This window comes from Anoplolepis gracilipes, chromosome 9, assembly GCF_047496725.1.
Source record: "Anoplolepis gracilipes chromosome 9, ASM4749672v1, whole genome shotgun sequence".
In the NCBI taxonomy this organism is placed as follows: domain Eukaryota; kingdom Metazoa; phylum Arthropoda; class Insecta; order Hymenoptera; family Formicidae; genus Anoplolepis; species Anoplolepis gracilipes.
In genome coordinates, this window is record NC_132978.1 from 11,117,934 (window position 1) to 11,138,426 (window position 20,493).

Consider the following 20,493-nt stretch of genomic DNA (forward strand, 5'->3'; position numbering starts at 1 on the left):
GAAAACACACTATTTGAGTACAAGTGTATCTGAGCTTTTATATCGAAATATATAATTAATTATCGGACAGAAAACTTGTCAAGTTGCGAGACAATTTTGGAGCAGCTGAATAAATTCGTTACCTGATATAATCATAATTAAAATTTCTGATAATTCTTCAAAATGACATTTAAAAATTAATAAGTTAGATATTATGATACCCTAAACACACCCAAATATTTTTTTATTTAATAACATAGTGTTTTTATTTCGTACATTTTTAATGTATAAGTTATGTAGATACATACAAGTAAATTATAGTTTTCCTTATATATATATAGATATGTGTATATGTGGAAAAATATCTTTAAATATGATTTTTTTAGGCTGTAATTTAATGTGTCCTTTATTTTTAGAGTATTATAAAGAATACACGTAGAGATCTTAATAATATATATTGCATACAAAAATTTTTTACTTAAATTATATAACAATTAAAATTTCTTTATTATATATCATGTAAATATACTTTTTAAAAGCCAATATAAAATACATTAACTTGCAAATTTTTACTTTTGATAGACAATACTGGTCATACTTATATAACTGCTGAATATATCATAAATAATAAATACTAACAAAGATCGCTATAATTTAGTAATAACTAATGCTTTGCATTAGTTTAACATGTTTTTGAAATACATTTTTGTATACATATATCTCTTTCTTTAATCTAAATTGAACATTTTGTTATATCTTTAAACCTATAGCTTATATAAAAAAATATGTAGAAAGGATATTTATGTTATATTAGATTGATAATACGCATTACATGCATATTAATTGCAAACATTTTTTCTCATTATTGCACTTATTAAAAATATCTCCTTCGCTAAAGCATTGACTAGTTCACATAACGATTAAAATAATGTTCATGACAATTCTTTGTTTTTAGCAAGAAGTCACTTGTACATACAATTATATACTTAATTATATTGCAACGTTAAAAGCAAATTACATATGGATTGCATCACACATGTTATTTCATGTTATATGAATATAAAAATTGCTTTGAAAGTTTTAGACATGTGCAGAATGATGTAGATATATGTATATGTATACTGATACAGTTTTTGTAGTAGCTCACCTACTTACTACAAGCTATATATTAAATTAAACATTTTTGCATAATAAATAAATATCTCTTGTACTTTTACCTTTATCTAACAATTAATGCTTTTTTGTTTCACAACAAAATTTGTACTTGTGTGTGACACACATATTTATGTCATTTAACTTGTACATTGCGTCCACACATGTCTATCGCAATTAAAATTAATATCACTGTGACAAGAAAAAAGCATTTACAAATCATATCATTGCAGGAAGATTCTTATTGTAGAATACAACCGCTTTCATTTTTCGGCTCCTTACTGCTTTGATGAATTGCCTCTTCTTTAACTGGTGGCAAAGTCTGCTCTTTTTCTACTTTTGCTGCTTTTACTCCGACTAATACGTTGTATGTACCTAAATTCCAAATGGAGTTCGGTGACGGCATCTGGAAGTCGATTGGGCTGACTAAGCCGTAAGTAGCTTTTGTATCTAAAGTTGGAACTTCTCCTGGTACTGTATGATGATATCTGGTATTATTTAAATTTCTCGATTAATAAATTTTGTTTAATTAATACATTAAAATATGATACGTAATATCTCGATGAAATAATAATAATAATAATACGCGTTATGATTAAATGAGATAATTACATTAAACCGTTTTCTCGGTTACATTTATCGAGAGTGAGTTTCACTATAGGTGCAAGACGTTTAAATACAGCATGTTGATCCGGTTTAACGCGAGGCGCAGGTCCGTGCGTTTTCCCGTATTCTTGACATAGCGCTTTCGCTTTCTTCAAACATGAATCGCTTTCTTGCATCGCTCGTATCGCTTCGCCGCATTTATCCATTGCTAATAAATTTTCACCACAATAGTTATAAGCCTAGAAACATAGATTTATGGATATTTGTTTATGAATAATAATAATAAATAATAAATCTTTTTATTTACATTTATAATGTTTAAATAATCAATTTTTTTACAAATTTTTAAGCTTACATAAGACTGATAAAATGCTGCTTTTAGCTCCAAATATTTTATCCATTGGGCAGATATTTCTGGCTTGAATGGACGAAGAGTGTTAGCAGCATCCAGAAATAATTTACTGGTCTCATTGGCTAAAGCTGTTATCAAACTAGAATTGTGTTTGAGTTCTATTGCTCTAGCCACTGTCACTATATAATGAAAAAAAATGATATAAGCACAATTAAGTAAATTTGTTAAAGTCACATAGTTATGTAGTACAACCTTCTTGTGCTTCTGCTGTACACTGATTAACATATGCATTTAACACACGTGGATCTAAATCACTTCCCAATGGAGGTGGATTAGCCAATTGTGGCAAAAACTCCGTCTGTACAAAGGTAAATATTCCAGCAGCTCGTCTTAACATGCTATGTACTTCTTTAGCTTCATTCATTGTAATGCTAAATATTATAATTAATAGATAATTATTTTTTCCTTATTTTTATACTATATATATATTATTATATAAATATTACATAATATTAATTATTTTAAGATCTCATTTAATTCAAACTTACTCATCTTTTGCTGCAATCATAGCTGCATGCTTCATGAACCAGAGACCTATATTAATGCTCATATTGGCTGCTTCATAAACAGAATCAGCACTGGAGCTTTAATAAAGCAAAAAATTATAATTTTTAATTAGAAATAATCTTGAAATCATTTAGAAATCATCTTATTTCAGTATTCTTATAATTAATATAATTTTTATAATTAATTACAATGTGCCTCCACCAAGTAATGTTTGAGTCCACTTAAATACAAGAACATTTCTGAGTTTGCTAGGATTAGGTCTGCCAACATGTTGTGCTTCTTCCTCGGATGGTTTAACTTCCCACAAAAAGCCATATAAGAAACTCAGATAACTAAGAAATGCAGGTTCTATTGTATCGCTGGTATTGTTTGCATTTCTGATCAAATCTAAAAGTCTAGCTCTTGACAGCTTCAAGTCACTGAAAATATGCGTAAATACTTTTTAATAAAAAAAAAAAAAATATATATATATATATATAATTTTTAAATAAAAAAGAAAAATTTTTAGTAATATTAGAAAAAAAATGTAAAACTCTAATATCTCATATTACAACACAGGTGTCAAAGTATGCTCTAATAATTATGTATTGTCTTGAGAAGTAATATAATTATCGGATTATATTCATTATCAGCAGTCTACGCAATACATGATTTCGTTTCTAAAATCTCTAACCTGCAGAGCTTTCTGGTGGCGTCTGTAGGATTCGAGACTTTCAACTCGAATTTTTGGTTTGTTGTTGCTTTTAACACGTTACGATGAAACCAGTGAGCCATCGCGTCGCACAGATTTTACGTAGAAACTACGTCTGATCGGTGTCGCGATTCCGATCCGGTTGCCGACTTGTCACTTTTGACAGATAAGACAAGACGAACGCTACGTTGTTACACTCAATGCTCAATGCTCAATGAAAGATATGCACTATATCGCACTTTATGTACATATCTATTTAATATTCCACTTTCTCGCACTTTCTCATAATAGTCCATACATATATATATATATATATATATATATATATATACCGTGTGTGTGTGTGTGTGTGGCGTTTTGCTCGAAAAGATGGACAACAAATGGTGTAGCCAATCAGATTCCTCCTTGTCTGGAATAACATCTTATATTCTTTCAGTTATTTCCTTAAGCTCGTATCGGACTACGCACTGAAAGATTAGAATTTGACAAATCAGAATAAAAGGAACTAAAATTGCTTTGTCCTGATTGGTCAAATTTCAATCTGAATCTTCAATGCGTAGTCTGATGCGGGCTTCACGTCATATATCTACACATTCACGATTCACTCGGATCGTACCATTTATCATTGTAATGTAAACACGTGCTATTATTTGAAGTAGACGCATAACGTAATTACTTATCGCGAGAAATTAATAAGAGATTAAAAGTACGATGTGTTTAATGTGAGTGAATCAAAAAATATGAAAATAAAAAGAGAAATATTATTTATAAGAAATATATTGAGGGATTCAAACAAGTTAGCTGAAATTTGTTGCGTTCATATACGATCGTTTCCCCATGTATCTCCGACTCGTTAAATACTGATATCTCTCATTTAGATATCTTCGAAACTATATACAAAGCGTAGGCTGTGATAAATAAGTGAGAATTCTGGAAATAACAGAAGTTGAGCATTCTGGAAATAATAAGAGCATTCTACCAAGAACGTTGAAAATATTCGCTAAAGTGTTGAATAAAATGAAATGAATGACCAGAATGATTATGTGATACAAGAAATTTGTTCATTATAAAAAAGTGTTTCACATACAATGTTGTTGCAAATATATAAATGACTAGTTAACTACTTATAACTGTTATATTAATTATATCTGTGATTTTCTTCATTCATTTCATACATATGTACTTAAAATGAACATATAAAACACAAAGAAGTAAGAATATATAGAAATGGAAACATTCTGGTACCCTCGTCTAATTGCTCATCACCCATATATCATTTTGATATTGGTTTTTGCATTTTCATCGATGTGTCTAATTATTCCTCTTACAACTGAAAAACTTCCAGATTTCTCAGATCCTCAAATGGTATGTATAAATATAAATCTGTTGGTTTAAATCTGAGAAAGACCCATAATTGATAATGAAACATTTATATTTCAAGGGTTTTGAAGGAAGAGGTACAATTTTAGCACAAAGACTCACAGCTTGGCATCATTTAACGGAAGCTACAAAACCAAGAGGTGAACTAACTGACAACCCTTTCGAATATCGTCAATACATACGCCAACTCAATCAAGTATGTATAGTACAGTATTCTATATGCTTATTTTCTCACTTGTTTCTAATTGTATATTTATCCAATCAGAAGTAGCTTTATTTATAAATATATATTACTATAAAGATGAAATAATGAGCAAAATATACATGTATTAAATCCTTAATTTGATTTTTCAGTCTAACACGCATACCCAAAATTATAGTTTACCTACTCAAGGTATTCTCCGAAAAAAGCCAAAAGGTAAAAATAAACGGAAAGGAAAGAAACATCTCTGTCAAAACCTACTAAACGACACAAGCTTGAAAGAAACAAGCAGTGAGGATAAAGATAAATGGGAGGAATTATTAGAAATGAAAGAGAAGCATGATGAAGATGTTGTGGATTTAAAAAATCAGAATCATCTTGATAATGATAATTTTTTCTGTAATTTACCAACTTCTTCATATGCTCGTGTTGTAATTGCTGTTGATTCTGAAGAGAAGAATTTATGGTCAATGGAAGGCGTATTAGCTCAATGTCATATTGACGGTGTACTTCGTGCAAATGCTCATTTTTCATCTCTCTGTCAAATACAAGAAGAGTATAGTCATAAATGTTGCAGAAGCTGGTCGCCAGCTAACTATGTAGCACTTTTATCTAATCGCAGTTCTTGCTTGGGAGTTACAGAAAATGATCTGAGTAGAGTGAAAACACTTTTGCAACAGTGCGTTTATTATTACCATAATCATAAGTTATTGCCTAATTGCGCAGAAGATTTCAATTGCCAAAAACATGTGCCAACTGAATGTTATGTGAGAAATGCAGCTTATCATTTGCTGCACTATCTTTTGGACGTTAATTTTATTCCGAGTCCGGTAAGAATATGTCTTACTTTATAGTAAGTTTTATAATATGAATGATTATACTTCTTTATATTATATACTTAATATTTGCTATTAAATTGTTACAGAATATGGATCCGAAAAGTAAACAAAATTTGACATTGCAATCTGCCATGTTATTTCTCCCAATTGCAGCAAGCTCTGCAACTCTAGATTTTTATAAAGCGATAGAGAACGATGATTTAATGTATGGAAACTTTCGTGTTCAAGGCATGCAACTTGGCCTAAAAGATACGTTGTTTGACCGACTATTAGTATCTGATTCAAGTTTGGTACTCGTTGGTTTTATCTTTGTTACTTTTTGTATTTGGGCATACACTGGCTCTATATTGTTGACCATAACAACAATTTTCGCAGTGCTATTTAGTCTTGGCATCTCGTATGCAGTGTACACTCTAGTTTTACGTATTCAATTCTTTCCCTTTATGAATCTATTGGCCATTGTTGTTGCTGTAGGTTAGTACTTTTATATTAAAATATATGTATACATTATTTTTTTAGTAAATTTTATGTAATTATGACATTTATCTATAGATATTTTAAATATAATAAAATTGTTACAGGTATTGGAGCTGATGATGCATTTATATATTGTAAAATATGGGAATCTGGAAAGCAACAAAAGCTTTCCAATGATGGATTAGTACATTTAGTACAAGCAACAATGAAACATGCTTTTCCATCGATGTTTGTAACATCTCTCACTACAGCAGTAGCTTTTTTTGCATCAATTGTTAGTAATGTGACTGCAATCAATTGCTTCAGGTACTAACTTTATTATACATAAATAGAATTTTTTTCGTATATCTTTAATACGTTCTTAAACTTTATATATATCTTTTGTGTATATATTAATAATTTTGTGTATTATTTAGTTTATTTGCAGGCGTGACGGTTATTGCTAACTTCTTCTTAATGATCACATGGTTACCAGCATGTGTGGTTGTGGCAGAGCATTGTAAATTAGCTACTTTATCACCTGTCAATTTTATTACCAGGAAGATCATTCGTCCCCTACGATCCTTGGGAGACAAAGTAACAATAAGGTTTACTTCCTTTCTTACTGGAATTGTGATTCGTTTACGATGGTTGTGGTTACTAAGTTTGGGGACTATGGCAATAGCATGTTGCATTATCGTCTTCCATCATCCTGGTTTGCAACTGCCGGATTATATTGACCTTCAGTTGTTTCATAATACACATCCATTTGAGCGATATGATTTAATATATTCGCAAAGATTTTGGTTTGAACGATACGAAATGGTACCTATATATTTACATTTATTTAAAGTTTAGATTTCTATATGTGAAATGTATATATATGACATATATATTTGATTGATACAGATTGGTAGTGACGCTGAAGTTTTACCATTAAGATTTGTATGGGGCATAAAACCGGTCGACAATGGCGATTATCTTAACCCCAGCAAAAAAGGAACACTAGAGTATGATACAAACTTTGATATTTCTAATCCAAAGTCGCAATTATGGCTTGCACGATTTTGCAGAAATTTACGGAGTCAACCGTTCTATCATAGTACTATGGGACCTTTGTTATCAAACTGTTTTATTGAATCGTTACGTCCGTGGATGCAGAGGCGTTGTATAGATCCAATTGACCCACATATCGAATACATGCCGTGCTGCGAAAGCAGTAAATTCCCTTATAAACCCAATGTACTCAGACAGTGTGCGGCTGAAGCTAGTACTGAAATACATCGCACGTCTCATTTATGGATTCAGAATGGTGCGGTTTCTGCAGGTCTAAAATTTGAGAAAGATCCATTATTGTCCGCGGAAGGATTGAACAATACACTATTGCTTAAAGTAACGCCTAAAATTAAAGCGCTTGTTGTCGAATATGACAGTACTTATGTATATAGTCTTTCGTTTGCGAACATGGATAAATTTTTTCATGAGGTAAGTTATACTATTTATCGACCATTATCATTTATATATGAACCATAATACAGATAGTAAATTTTAATCTTTAAATTTGAATTAGGTTGAGAGTTGGATGCAAGATCAATTACGAAGTGCGCCTAGAGGAATGCGAGGAGGATGGTTTATTAGTAGTTTAGAATTTTATGAACTGCAACGCACTTTGTACGAAGGTACTATATGGGCAATCGGAATGTCATTAACTTTAGCTCTCATAGTATTAGCGTTGGTTACTTTAAACCCTCTCATCAGCCTGTATGCCATTGTAACTATTGGTGCTGCGATAATAGTAACGGTCGCTATACTTATTCTTGTTGGTTGGAAACTCAATGTTTTGGAGAGCGTTGCAATATCTACAGCAATAGGTAAAGAACGATAAAAGAAGCTTAATTAAGTTGTAATGTAAAATATTCCTAAAATTGATTGAATACATATGGACACGCTTTATTATAGGTCTCGCCGTAGACTTCAGTTTACATTATGCTGTGAGTTATAGAGCATGTATTTCTGAGAGAAAAATAGACAAAGTAAAAGCGGCGTTACAACAGATGGGTGGTCCAACTCTTATGGCGGCGATTACAAGCGGAGCTGCGGGCGCTTTAATGTTACCTTCTTATGTGTTGGCCTATAGACAAATTGGTGGGTTTTTATTACTCATAATGGGTATAAGTTGGATATACGCCACACTATTCCTGTGTTCGATGTTAGCGGTTATAGGACCGTCTTCACACTTCGCTCAGTTTGAATATTCAAGGTGATAAATTTGTATATATTTAATTTTGTATCTGTAGATAAATGCATTTCAAGATTCTAATAATGGGAAAGAGCACGTGCCACAGTATATAAATTATAATAATTAATAGTAATCTCTTAAATTACAGATTAAAAGGGTATTTGATCTGTTTTCATAAATACGAGGATGATAGCGTAGTTGAAGCCGACAAGGATGCCAATCGAGCGAGAAAAGCTTATAAAGGACGTGGTATGCTGTCAGAATCGACCTTAAGTACCTCCAGTTCTGTATGTCAATTCCATTGCAGTGAATTGGAAACTCTTGCGGGAAGACCTCCATCACCACCGTCTCCGTTATCGACATTACTTCGTTGAAATATAATTATTATCGTTATTTAAATCTAAATTATGCCATTCTCTCTAGGAATATCAATTTTTCATCTTAACAAATCGTGTACTTTTTCAGATTGTGTGTAAAACAACTATCCATCTATGTTATCTTGTATGTAGGTGTGATATATAATTAATGTGACTGTTGGCTGTGTTCAAATAGCTTTAAGGTCATTCAGCACATATGGTTTATCATTCATCTACATATATGTACAATGCACATAGATGCATGTATGCAACACACGTACATATATACGTATATATACATTTTTATAATATATATAAAGCTTCCTATATATATTAATAATAAAAATATATGTACGTATATTATTTATTTACTATGAAATTAAATGTTAACTTAAATTAATAAGTATATTAACATCTCTTTTATACTATATAAGTTTTAGCTATAATTTGTAAGAATGTCGTATTATATAATGTATATGGACATAAGTCTAATGTGTGTCAAATAATATTGTATGAATTTTGAATCTCGATGATAGTCAACGTCTCTTTTATCGAATATACTTATGAACATTATCAGTATTATATGATAATTAACAATGCAACAAATGTAAATGTAAATGATTTATTTTAGGTATTTACCAATTATTTGTCACATAATTTATATTAGAATAGTAGTAAGATAAGTACATTTGTATACATATGTATACATATATTTTATACTTTTTTTGTAATACTGTTTTATTATATTATAAAGAATTCGATATAACTTTTTTGATACAGAGAAATTATTTTTATCTTAGGAATTTTCTTGAATATAAGTTACGCACAATTATGTATTGCGAATATATTTCTAAAATGTATAAAGTAATACAAGAACATAAAATTGTATATGATGTTATATTAATACTCTGTATATATTTTAACAGATAACGCATTAAAAGAAGTGTAAATACATATGTTGTATGTGTGATGGAATTTAAAATCAGATATAATAAAATTTGATTCTCTGTATATATATATATATGTGCTTATCAAATGATTAAGTAATTAAATTATATATATATTTATGTATGTATGTGTTGATCAACAATTATGATCATTATAACTATAATATCACATAATAGTATGCATGCTGAAATAATTTTCATATATTTATCTATTATATATGTTTAATTTTCCCGCCTTTTTCTCTCATATGTTCTCGCGTTCGAAAATCTATTCAGAATTATGTTTGACTAAAAGAGAAAAATAAAAAAAGAGCAAAAATTTCTTGTTTTAGATACTTTGATGAGTAGCTTTTCGAACGCAATTTTAGAGGAACTATATATAAATCACAAATATCTGTGATATAAGTTATAAATAATACGAAATTGTGCTGGGTGTCGAGTATATATATTGCTATGGCAACAGATATACAAAACATGTGGCATTTTGTATTATGTGATTATGGTTTCCAATATTTGTATCATACTCACCTACATGTACATCTGCTTTTGACCAGAGAATGTGATAAAATGCTAATTTAAAAAATTGTAAAATTGCCAATTTTATAAAATTGGCAAAGCACATGAAACATGTAAAGATAAAAGATCTTATATTAATCAATTCTAGATGTGTTTATGTATATTGATATAATATTAGATATTCTCATTTATGTCACACATAAATGAGAAAGCTGAAATATGTAGTTTGATAAATAAACTTTAAATAAGTTCACGATTTTTTATACTGGATTTATAATTTAAGAATTAGAAGAGTTACAACATTTGTTGTCCCTCATGCATGGTTTAAGGTAAAGAAAATACTTTTTTTATTTTGAATATATTTCAGTCAATTTTTATGTCTTAAAAAAAGGGCTACACACCAGAACAATATATTAAAATTTATTATTTAAAAAATTTAATTATAAAATATTAAATTTAACATTAAAATTCAATTTATTTGATTGCATATTAAATTTTAAAAAATCTAATATAATTTTATATTATTTTTGCTTATTGTATTTTATTTTTATTTTTTAAATATATATATATTTTTTTAGGGCAGACCACAAATCTCTCGGAGGACTTGGTACAAGTCGATGGCTGGAAGCACTTTGGGAACCAAGTGCTGATTTATTTGCTTTGCCAGGTGGACTTGATATGTTGGATGTAAGCGGTGATGGAGACGCTAGGCTCATTTGTGCTGATCTAGGACCAGTAGGAAATGACTTGACAAAAGTATATATGCATTTATATAATAAAGTTTATATGGAAAATTTATTATATATATATATATATATATATATATTAATTTATATATTTAAATACTACTAAAGACAAAATGAATGAGTGAGAAAGTAGCCATATTTTCTTGCAAATTACAGTAGATTATTTTATATTTAACATGATCTCACAAATTTTGAAAATAAAATGTAATTAAATAATGTTAAAATAGTAAACATTTAAATTATATCTCTTTCTTGAGTTTTCTTCTATAATATATCTTTTTATAACTTCTAATGTATTATTTTTTTCTAGATACGAGTGTATAAAGGAGGTGATCAAGTAACTGAATATAATATGATAGATCCACCTTGTGGTGTGGTTGGTTTTTATACAGAAAATGGAGAACTTCGCTCATCTGTAGTAGCTGTAGGAGCTGGGGCCAGTGTTTATATTTTCAAAAATATGAGACCCTTTTTCAAATATTGTCTGCCACATATTGATGCTCATCCAAAGGAACGAGAGGTCTAGGCAATAGATAATTATATAAAGTTATTTCTTAGTTTATAGATAAATTTTATGTATTTTTTGTCATGAATAATATCTCAATAATTTGATGTAGATTTGGCATAAATGCGGATTGGACGAGGAATTAAATGTGCTTACGCTCGCGGACGATTTGGAGTTATTGTTAAAAGAACTCGGAGCGTCTTTTCTTTCATCTCGCACATTAAAATTTCTGTCTATGGACAGTAATTTACGATTAAGCTTCGCGGAGCAGTATAGAAGAGTTCCACTTGTCAAAGCCAATACCCTAACAGCGATTGCAATCATCCGGAGAGATTCGTGGAACGATCTTGCTAGTAGTTGTCTAATATTAGGAACCGAAATTGGCGAAGTTCTCATTTTGGATCCCAGGTATTTTTCTTACATAATTAAAACTAAATGTGCGTGCGTGAAATATTATTATACTTTATGAATATCGTTTATCTTTATTATGGATATTATTTAATTGTCACACAGAGCTTTTTCAGTTATGGATAAACATCAATTGGAGTGGCCACCAGTAGCATTTGCCAGTTGTGGTTTATGGACTGGCGATGGACGCATAGTGATCATTGGAAGAGATGGAAAAATAGGAGCGATTAGGAGAGGAAGCCCTGTGAAACTTTGGGAAACATTGCCAGCGCCAGCAGTAGCTATTTCCATTCTTGCTTCTGAAGGTGCGGCAGTAGCTGTTATGGATGGCACTTTAATAGGATTTTCAAAAAGGGTATATTTGAATACCTGCTTTCTCAAATAGAAGTTTGTCTACTTGATTAACAATAACATATTACTATTTAAAGGATATTACAACATCCAATGTGTGCTAAACTGTTTTAAATATATAATAAATTATTATATATAAATTAAATATATACAAATTTTTCATACAGGGGATTAAATTATGGTACATCAGTATTCCTGGCATAATATTAGATTTAGTAAGCTTACCAGTACCACAAAGTGGACTATCTTTATTAGCTGTAAGTACAGCAGGCTATGGAGTGCGCATTTATGACGGAAAACATCATGTGGATACGGTGAAGATTATGGAGCCTGTATCTGCTCTTAAGGTACTTTTTATATAAAAATATATTTTATTAAAACAAAATTGATGATAAATTTACATAAGTGTATGCTTTGATATGTATAAATATAAGTAAATTTCCTTTACAAATGTAGTATGGACGAATGGGACAAGAAGAACGAACAATAGCTATGATCACTGTCGGCGGTGGCTTATGTATGAAGATCCTAAAGCGCACTGCTGATTTCAACGTGAACAATTCAATGTCGAGTTCGTCATCATGCAATACATCAAAGTTCTCAATACCGAAAAAAACACGATTATTCGTCGATCAGACGATAAGGGAGAGAGCCGAGGCGAAGAAAATTCATAATACATTTCAGCAAGGCTTTCTTCGTTTACGTTTAACAACTGCTAAACGAGCATCTGAAAATTTAAGCGAAAATCAAGTAGCAGGACCGAATCCTATCACATTGGAGGCAAATGTTCTCGGTTTAGGTCCCAATTACATGGTTCGCATTCTAGTGACAAATATCTCTGAAAGTTTATCCTATACAGAATTATATATTCTCTGCAGACCCGAAGATACTGATGTGAATCCTCGTGTGATAGATTTGCCTTTGCTACCGAGTGCTCTACCTATACCTTTAACCGTTAGCGCAAATTTAAAAGGTCAAATATCGGGAAAAATTAAGATATTACTGTGCAAGAAATTAAATCCAAAACCTTTAGGTGTAACGACTGTAATACTGCCAGCTGCTGAGGAAGATTTTGAAATCTAAAGAATACAGTTACTTAATTTTTTAAATGTGAAAATTGTCATTTTATGTGTTATTAGAATCATCATATTTTAGAATAGAAAATTTGTCTTTGATGCCTTTGGTTGAATATCCGTACTAATACATATATATAATTTAAAAACTATAGAAATATCAAAAATAAATTTTAAAAAAATCTTGTTCTTTTCTTGGTCTCTTATCTCATTCTATTTCTTCTAGTATTGATTGTAAATATTTTTTAGTTTTATTCTTTTCTAATAACTTTTCTTGATTGTATTTCTTTAAATTTGAATTTTTATTAATGGCTGCGTTCAGCAGAGAAGGCAAATCAGTAAGCGCTTAGTGATTTGCTTTCTCTGCTGAACGCAGCCAATGAGATTTTTCATCAGATCCATTAGAGGTGCGTTCTGTTTGACGTTAGGAAAGTTTTGAAGTGTTTGATTGATCAATCAGGATAAGATATTTTGTTTTTTTAGTTTTATAAATGGTCAATCAAATAATTCCACAATATCAGATGGAATACATATGTATAATCAAAGAAAAGTCTGGTTACTTTGTCGGTTTTCATACAACGATTTTTTGTAATACGCTAGCGCCATCTACATCCATTTTAGAGTAAGCGGAATTACTGGCTAGATCCATAAGGCCGGGTCTACAATAGATGTAGTAAGCCTTAAACCTTAACTTAAGAAATTAACCAATTACAATTGACTTTAGAGAAGAATAATGAATATGATTGGTTCATTTCTTACGACTTAATCATGGATCTGAAAAGTACGAAAAATACTGAGTTTATTATTATATTTCCTAACATATTAATTTAGCTGCATGTAATCTTTTTCCATTTTAATACATATTATATTATGAATAATGATAGATATATTTACTATTACAGAAATTATTAAAATTATTTTATGTATATGTATATATATATATATATATATATATATATATAAAATATATATATATATATGTATATATTATACATATATGTTATTATTTTTTACAGAATTATTTAAGGTTCTTTTAGCTTATCTCTGCTATAATTTATGAAGTTATACAAGATTTGCCACCGAGTGGCGCAGTAATCGATTAAAATTTCTTATACACTTATATTTATTTTGTCTGAATGTGTGACAGTTCATAAAATATGGCGGACTCTGCAGGAACTTGGTGTCTCATTGAGAGTGATCCTGGTGTTTTTACGGAATTGATTAAAGACTTTGGCAAGAACATTTCCAATTATTTTAGAATATATTGTAATAAAATTGATCTAATCTCATAATAGAATCTCTATGCATCGTTTTTATGATAGCATAATTGAAAACTGCGCTTATCGAGGTTACACTCATGAATAACAAATATTTGTAATACTTTTTTTTCAATAAATCTTGAAATCTCTTTTTATTTTGGAGGTTCTAAAATCAACTCACATTAGCATAACTGTAAATGATATATAACTTTTCAGGTGTTAAAGGAGCACAAGTGGAAGAATTATGGAGTTTGGATGATGAGCAATTTGATGATTTGAAGTAAGTTTATTTTGCATAATATAAGTATTATAATTTTTATTACATTATCTTAAAAGATAGCCACATGTGTAAAAGATTAGATATTTTTAAAATAACTATATTAATGAATAGTATAATTATATTTGTGTAATTATACTTTCCATATTTGCTCTCTTTCTTTCTTTTTTATTCTCCTGTTTTTCTTTATTAGCAAGATTGTATATTTATTTCAAATGTACAAAATATAAAATGTACATAATAGATAAAATTAATATGTTGATAATTACATATATATTAATAATTTTAAAAAAATTATATTTTTTATCTTCTTTTCTTTTGTATAGATTACTTTTATATAGCATAGTTTTTCTTTATATATATATTCTTACTTTAATTAATTTATACTTTATTTTTTATATATACTATATTAAATGTTAATAATTTTTAGGCCTATTCATGGTTTAATATTTTTATTCAAATGGGTACAAGATGATGAATTATCAGGAAATATTGTAACTGATAATAGATTGGACAAAATATATTTTGCAAAACAGGTATGTATGTGATCATGATTATTTGATTGAATTTATATTATAAGGAAATTTTATTAGTTTATATGGATTATTTGCTCCCAAAGGAATTAGATTTTAAAAATATATCTTTTAAAATAATTATTTTTTATAGGTAATAAACAATGCCTGTGCAACACAAGCAATACTGAGTGTTTTATTAAATTGTAAACACCCAGACATATCTTTAGGACCAAATTTACAGGAATTTAAAGATTTCTGTCAAAGTTTTGATGCAAATATACGTGGACTTGCTCTCAGTAATTCCGATGCTATAAGAGAAATACATAATTCCTTTTCTAGGTACGTAGCTAGTTGTTCAACAGTTATTAATATCATGAATGGTTCTATATGTAAACTCAAATTTTAGACAAACCTTATTTGAATACGACTCAAAACAAGCATCTAAAGACGACGATGTATTTCATTTTGTGAGTTACGTTCCGATTGATGGTCGTTTGTACGAATTAGATGGATTAAAAGAAGGTCCAATCGATTTAGGCCCATGTCCAGTAGGAGAACAATGGGTACAAGCTGCAAAGCCTATAATTCAAAAACGGATAAACAAGTAAGTTATAAAATGTATAACTACTTCAATAATTTTATCTATACAAATTGTCATGTAAATTGCTTATCAGCTGTATAGTATAAATAAAAATACAAATGTTATTAATACAGATATAATGAAGGCGAAATCCATTTCAATTTGATGGCTATAGTAACAGATAGAAAAACTTTATATGAAAGACAGAAAGCCAATGTCTGTGATCCTGCAGAACTAGAACGTTTGCAAACACTAATTGAGGAAGAAATAAGAAAGTCGAAAAGATACCAAATAGAGAATATTAGAAGGAAACATAATTATTTACCACTTATTATGGAACTGTTAAAAATTCTTGCTAAAGAAGGCAAACTTGTGCCTTTATATCAAAAGGCAAAGGAGAAAGCACTTGAAAAGGAGTCAAAGAAAAATAAAGTGTGAACTTGTCTAAAGAAAAAAAATTAAACTTTAAAATGGTTACTGCAGAAGAAAATATTCACACTGTATTAATTCTTTTTCTTTTTTAATAAATAGTTCTTTGTGCAAAATGCTTATCTTTTCATTTTTTTCCTTGTGAAATATTTAAAATACATTTAAAGTAATAGTTTTACATTTTTTATGAACTATATTTGAGAAGTAAGGTAAGTTAAGGTAATTAACATAAATTAAGTAAAATATTGGGATTATTATTATAGTCATTTTTTAAATATTATTACTTTTAGTTACATTATTATCTTCTTCGTTTAGTAAATACATTTTTTTATTTTTATATATAAGTCTAGGTAGGAACTTATCTGTAGGGGCCTTTTTAATTTCGGAGATCTTAGTATGATATAGGTATCCTACAATATCTGCAAATGCAATATTTTTATATAATATGATTCATTCATAATTATTAGAAATATTTTTAGAAATATGCTTCAAATATTATTTTGTTACCAGCAAAATTTTTCATATTGTCCAAATTACATTCTTGAATTAGGTAAAAAAAGAGTCTACAAAGAAATACTGCAGGTGCTCCATCAAAAGAGTGTGCGACATTGGACCATATAATTTCACGAGAATTCGCTATTCCTTTTTGATACATACTGCAATAGTGAATTGTACATACTTATAGCAATTCAATAGTGTTTATATGTTGAAATCAATTTGTATGCTATAATGGATATACAATTTAATGAGGTACTTACTATTCAATTAGTTGTATCTTAATATCATTTAAATAGATAGGACCTGGACTAAATAATTGTAGATGCAATTGATTTTGCCAAAATGTTCTCAAAATGTTTTCATGTATATTTAGTTTTTTTTTCATTTTCTGCCACACACACTTTGGAATTATAGCACCTTTTAATTCTCTTATATCTTCACTTAATGTTACATTAAGTAAAGTTTTTATAAACTTTTCGATTAGTGGCAATGTCCATTTAATATTTGATAATGCTGTAATTAAATTAAACAAATTTGACAATGTGTGAACACCTAGAGAGAAAGAGAGACAGAATTCTAAATATAATATTCAGTGATATATCACAAAATACCTACATCTTATTTCTGAATTATCTTCAATATTTTTGAGATATTGATATCGTTTAAAAATTGATCGACTTGTTCGATTTAATAACTTTGCTAATTCAATATATTTAGTGTCACGTTTAGCAAAATGTTCATTCTGTATATACATTAAAATTTTTTTATCTTCTTTTGAAGTATATCTGAAACAGAAAAATGATTATAGAATATGTATAAAAATTCAAGTCCAAAATTTGTTAAAATTTGTATCGTACCGAGCCTGAGTGATTTTTTTACAATATAATACTTTAAATCTAGAATAAACGCTGTATAAAGTTCGCCAAGGTACTCCATTTGATAAAAATTGTACAAATTTTTGTCTTTCTTTCACATCAGCTATATAATATTTTCCATTGTGTCTCCAATTAAAAAATGGTTCAGTCATGCTTGTGTCCCATTCATGAAGCTAAATACATATGTTATAACATATTAGGTAATACATTAAATCATATTATACACTATACATATGATATATTCAAAGTATAGCAGATAACTATATACCTGACAAAATGTTTCCCAGTTTTTTTTAATAATTTTATCCTCTTTAGGTGAATATAATCCTTTTCGAAGCGGTCCATATTTCTCAAATAATTTTTTTTCTTGTCTCGTTGGTGCATGAGATCCGGTACGTTCTACTTTATGTTGCGGAGGTACTTTATGTATTAGTTTTATATGTAATGCCTTCAATTTCTGTATATACAAAACAATTATATGATAAGATAAATAAATCATTCATAATACTCAAAATATATTAATTAACCTTTTTGAGAGATACTGGCAATTCTTCCTTAGCTTTTATATTTTTCAATTCTTCTAAAAGATGTTTCTCTTTTGTATTCAACTTATGTTTCTCAGATGATTTATTCATATTACTAATTTGTTCATTGTCAATAAAAGTTGATTTTTCTGGTTCTATTGAAGATTGTGATTTTGATTCCATATGTATCGTGTCAGTGTCTCGTTCCTCACAATCGCTAATAAATAAAGGATCTGTAATTGGATCTTCATTTACACTTATTAGACTATCATCAGTATCTTGTACAAAATCCATATCAATATCCACGCTATAAATATCCATAGTAAAAAAAAATATATATATATATATATATATATATATGTATATGTTTGAGGATCAATCCACAGACTTCTATATTTTTATGGCGCACTCTCTGTTCCGTACTTCTGTTCCGCACCATGTGATTTCAGCCTTAGCCGCAAGAAATCAAACAATCACAGTTAAATTGAGAGAAGACTAATCGAATTAGATTGATTAATTTCTTATGCCCAACGACCAACGATTCATTGTAGACGAGGTTCAATGTAAAATTGCATATGTGAAAAATGTAGGTGTATAATTTTTTTGATTTACTTGTCGATTAAAAGAACAATATTCCACAAATAGCAGGAAATTTCATTTAATTTAATTTTTATTTTAGGTGAAATATCTCATTTATTGAAATATCTGAAATACTAAATTTATGGATTGTCTCTCTCTCTCTCTCTCTCTCTTTCTCTCTCTCTCTCTCTCTCTCTCTCTCTCTCTCTCTCTCTTTCTCTCTCTCTCTCTCTCTCTCTCTCTCAGATGGAAAGCAGGCGGCTACAATTTTCTAGTCACAGTCTTGGAAAATATGGTGAGTTATATCAAAAATATCTACGTTATATAAACAACTCTACGCAATTTGCAATAAAAAATTAGATTAAATGAAATTTCCTGCAACTTGTGCAACATTGTTTTTTTAATCGAGATGTAAAGCAAAAAGATTATACGGGTGAGTACCGATCGGACACAATTAGCTGGTTGAAAATGAGGTTTTTTGATTGGTCAATTGTCTTGGTTACCCTAGGCATCGGTTATGGTGTGATGTGTCCGATCGAACATGTGCGCAATAGGGATGCTACAGATTATACAGGGTGTCCCGGAACACTCTTAACAACGCTCGTGAGCAGGTAGGGCACAGTAAACTGAGCAAAAAAGTCTTATACCATTTTGCGATTTTCGCAATAATTATTAAAATATTAATTATAAACGCTTAGAGAACAATATTATACATATCTACAAGATGTCCGGTAATAATCGCCCCAACTCTCTAGGGCAGATAGAGCAGGTCAAACTGAATATAAAAGTCCTGTATCATTTTGCAATTAGCGCAATAATTATTGAACTATTAATTAAAAACGCTCAGAGTATGCTGAGCGCTATATGCGGCGCGCGCTTATACGCTGAGCGTTTATAATTAATATTTTAATAATTATTGCGAAAATCGCAAAATGATACAAGACTTTTATGTTCAGTTTGACCTGCTCTATCTGCCCTAGAGAGTTGGAGCGATTATTACCGGACATCTTGTAGATATGTATAATATTGTTCGCTAAGCGTTTTTAATTAATATTTTAATAATTATTGTGAAAATCGCAAAATGGTATAAGACTTTTTTGCTCAGTTTACTGTGCCCTACCTGCTCACGAGCGTTGTTAAGGGTGTTCCGGGACACCCGGTATACATTCTCAATAAATATTAGATATTCTTGAAAAAATCCATTTGTATTCCAAAAAGTTCTGTATATCCTGGAATAGTAAAGAAATGTTCATAGAACGTTCAAATAATTGGGAAATATTGAGAATATTCTATAAACATTACCTGTATGTGTAATAAGGAATAATGAGTGTAAATTTTGATATATGTATGGAACATAAAAAATAAAATAAAAAATACAATAAAACAGTATACAAAATAATAAAAAATCAGACTTTAGTGCTTATTTGAATATTCTCTGTACATTCTTTAAATATTTCGGAATGTTTTGAAATATTCTTGGGATGTTAATTTTGGATTTTAGGAATATTTTATAAATATTTCAGGAATATCTAGTGTTTATTGGGTTACTTATATAATATCTGGATATTTTATTAATAATGCTTTTGTTTCAA

At 29.4% G+C, this 20,493-nt stretch overlaps 5 protein-coding genes across 8 annotated transcripts; 3 read left to right on the forward strand and 2 right to left on the reverse strand.

Annotated features, from left to right (window-relative positions):
- Positions 1-577: 577 nt before the first annotated feature.
- Positions 578-3,603, reverse strand: LOC140669240 (BRO1 domain-containing protein BROX). The gene is made up of 7 exons (XM_072898888.1): positions 3,330-3,603; positions 2,845-3,075; positions 2,638-2,733; positions 2,342-2,520; positions 2,093-2,268; positions 1,744-1,976; positions 578-1,619 (listed from the first exon to the last, which is right to left on the reverse strand). The coding sequence occupies exons 1-7, from the start codon at positions 3,428-3,430 to the stop codon at positions 1,373-1,375; spliced, it is 1,263 nt and encodes a 420-aa protein (XP_072754989.1). The 5' UTR covers positions 3,431-3,603; the 3' UTR covers positions 578-1,372.
- Positions 3,604-3,950: 347 nt separating this feature from the next.
- Positions 3,951-8,912, forward strand: LOC140669237 (protein dispatched). Of its 2 annotated transcripts, XM_072898885.1 has the most exons (11): positions 3,951-4,712; positions 4,789-4,923; positions 5,082-5,759; positions 5,855-6,242; positions 6,350-6,551; positions 6,662-7,049; positions 7,134-7,234; positions 7,298-7,709; positions 7,795-8,095; positions 8,184-8,484; positions 8,612-8,912. In XM_072898885.1, the coding sequence occupies exons 1-11, from the start codon at positions 4,575-4,577 to the stop codon at positions 8,835-8,837; spliced, it is 3,270 nt and encodes a 1,089-aa protein (XP_072754986.1). In that variant the 5' UTR covers positions 3,951-4,574; the 3' UTR covers positions 8,838-8,912. The 2 variants fall into 2 exon arrangements, with proteins under 2 accessions (XP_072754986.1, XP_072754985.1); XM_072898884.1 differs by having other exon boundaries at positions 7,134-7,709.
- Positions 8,913-10,140: 1,228 nt separating this feature from the next.
- Positions 10,141-13,503, forward strand: LOC140669650 (BBSome complex member BBS1-like). Its single transcript, XM_072899668.1, has 7 exons — positions 10,141-10,611; positions 10,861-11,038; positions 11,339-11,548; positions 11,646-11,941; positions 12,047-12,296; positions 12,460-12,639; positions 12,749-13,503. The coding sequence occupies exons 1-7, from the start codon at positions 10,598-10,600 to the stop codon at positions 13,373-13,375; spliced, it is 1,755 nt and encodes a 584-aa protein (XP_072755769.1). The 5' UTR covers positions 10,141-10,597; the 3' UTR covers positions 13,376-13,503.
- Positions 13,504-14,452: 949 nt separating this feature from the next.
- Uch-l5 (ubiquitin carboxy-terminal hydrolase L5) lies at positions 14,453-16,528 on the forward strand. Of its 2 annotated transcripts, none has more exons than XM_072899487.1 (6): positions 14,453-14,598; positions 14,841-14,904; positions 15,332-15,437; positions 15,568-15,755; positions 15,823-16,020; positions 16,131-16,527. In XM_072899487.1, exons 1-6 carry the CDS (start codon positions 14,523-14,525, stop codon positions 16,432-16,434), a joined length of 936 nt encoding a protein of 311 aa, XP_072755588.1. In that variant the 5' UTR covers positions 14,453-14,522; the 3' UTR covers positions 16,435-16,527. The 2 variants fall into 2 exon arrangements, with proteins under 2 accessions (XP_072755588.1, XP_072755589.1); XM_072899488.1 differs by lacking the exon at positions 14,453-14,598 and adding an exon at positions 14,632-14,713 and having other exon boundaries at positions 16,131-16,528.
- A 123-nt stretch (positions 16,529-16,651) lies between these two features.
- Positions 16,652-18,949, reverse strand: LOC140669537 (transcription termination factor 1). 2 transcript variants are annotated; one of them, XM_072899484.1, is made up of 7 exons: positions 18,326-18,916; positions 18,067-18,255; positions 17,781-17,971; positions 17,539-17,708; positions 17,184-17,436; positions 16,933-17,081; positions 16,652-16,844 (listed from the first exon to the last, which is right to left on the reverse strand). In XM_072899484.1, exons 1-7 carry the CDS (start codon positions 18,641-18,643, stop codon positions 16,696-16,698), a joined length of 1,419 nt encoding a protein of 472 aa, XP_072755585.1. In that variant the 5' UTR covers positions 18,644-18,916; the 3' UTR covers positions 16,652-16,695. The 2 variants fall into 2 exon arrangements, with proteins under 2 accessions (XP_072755585.1, XP_072755586.1); XM_072899485.1 differs by lacking the exon at positions 16,652-16,844 and having other exon boundaries at positions 16,973-17,103; positions 18,326-18,949.
- Positions 18,950-20,493: the final 1,544 nt, after the last annotated feature.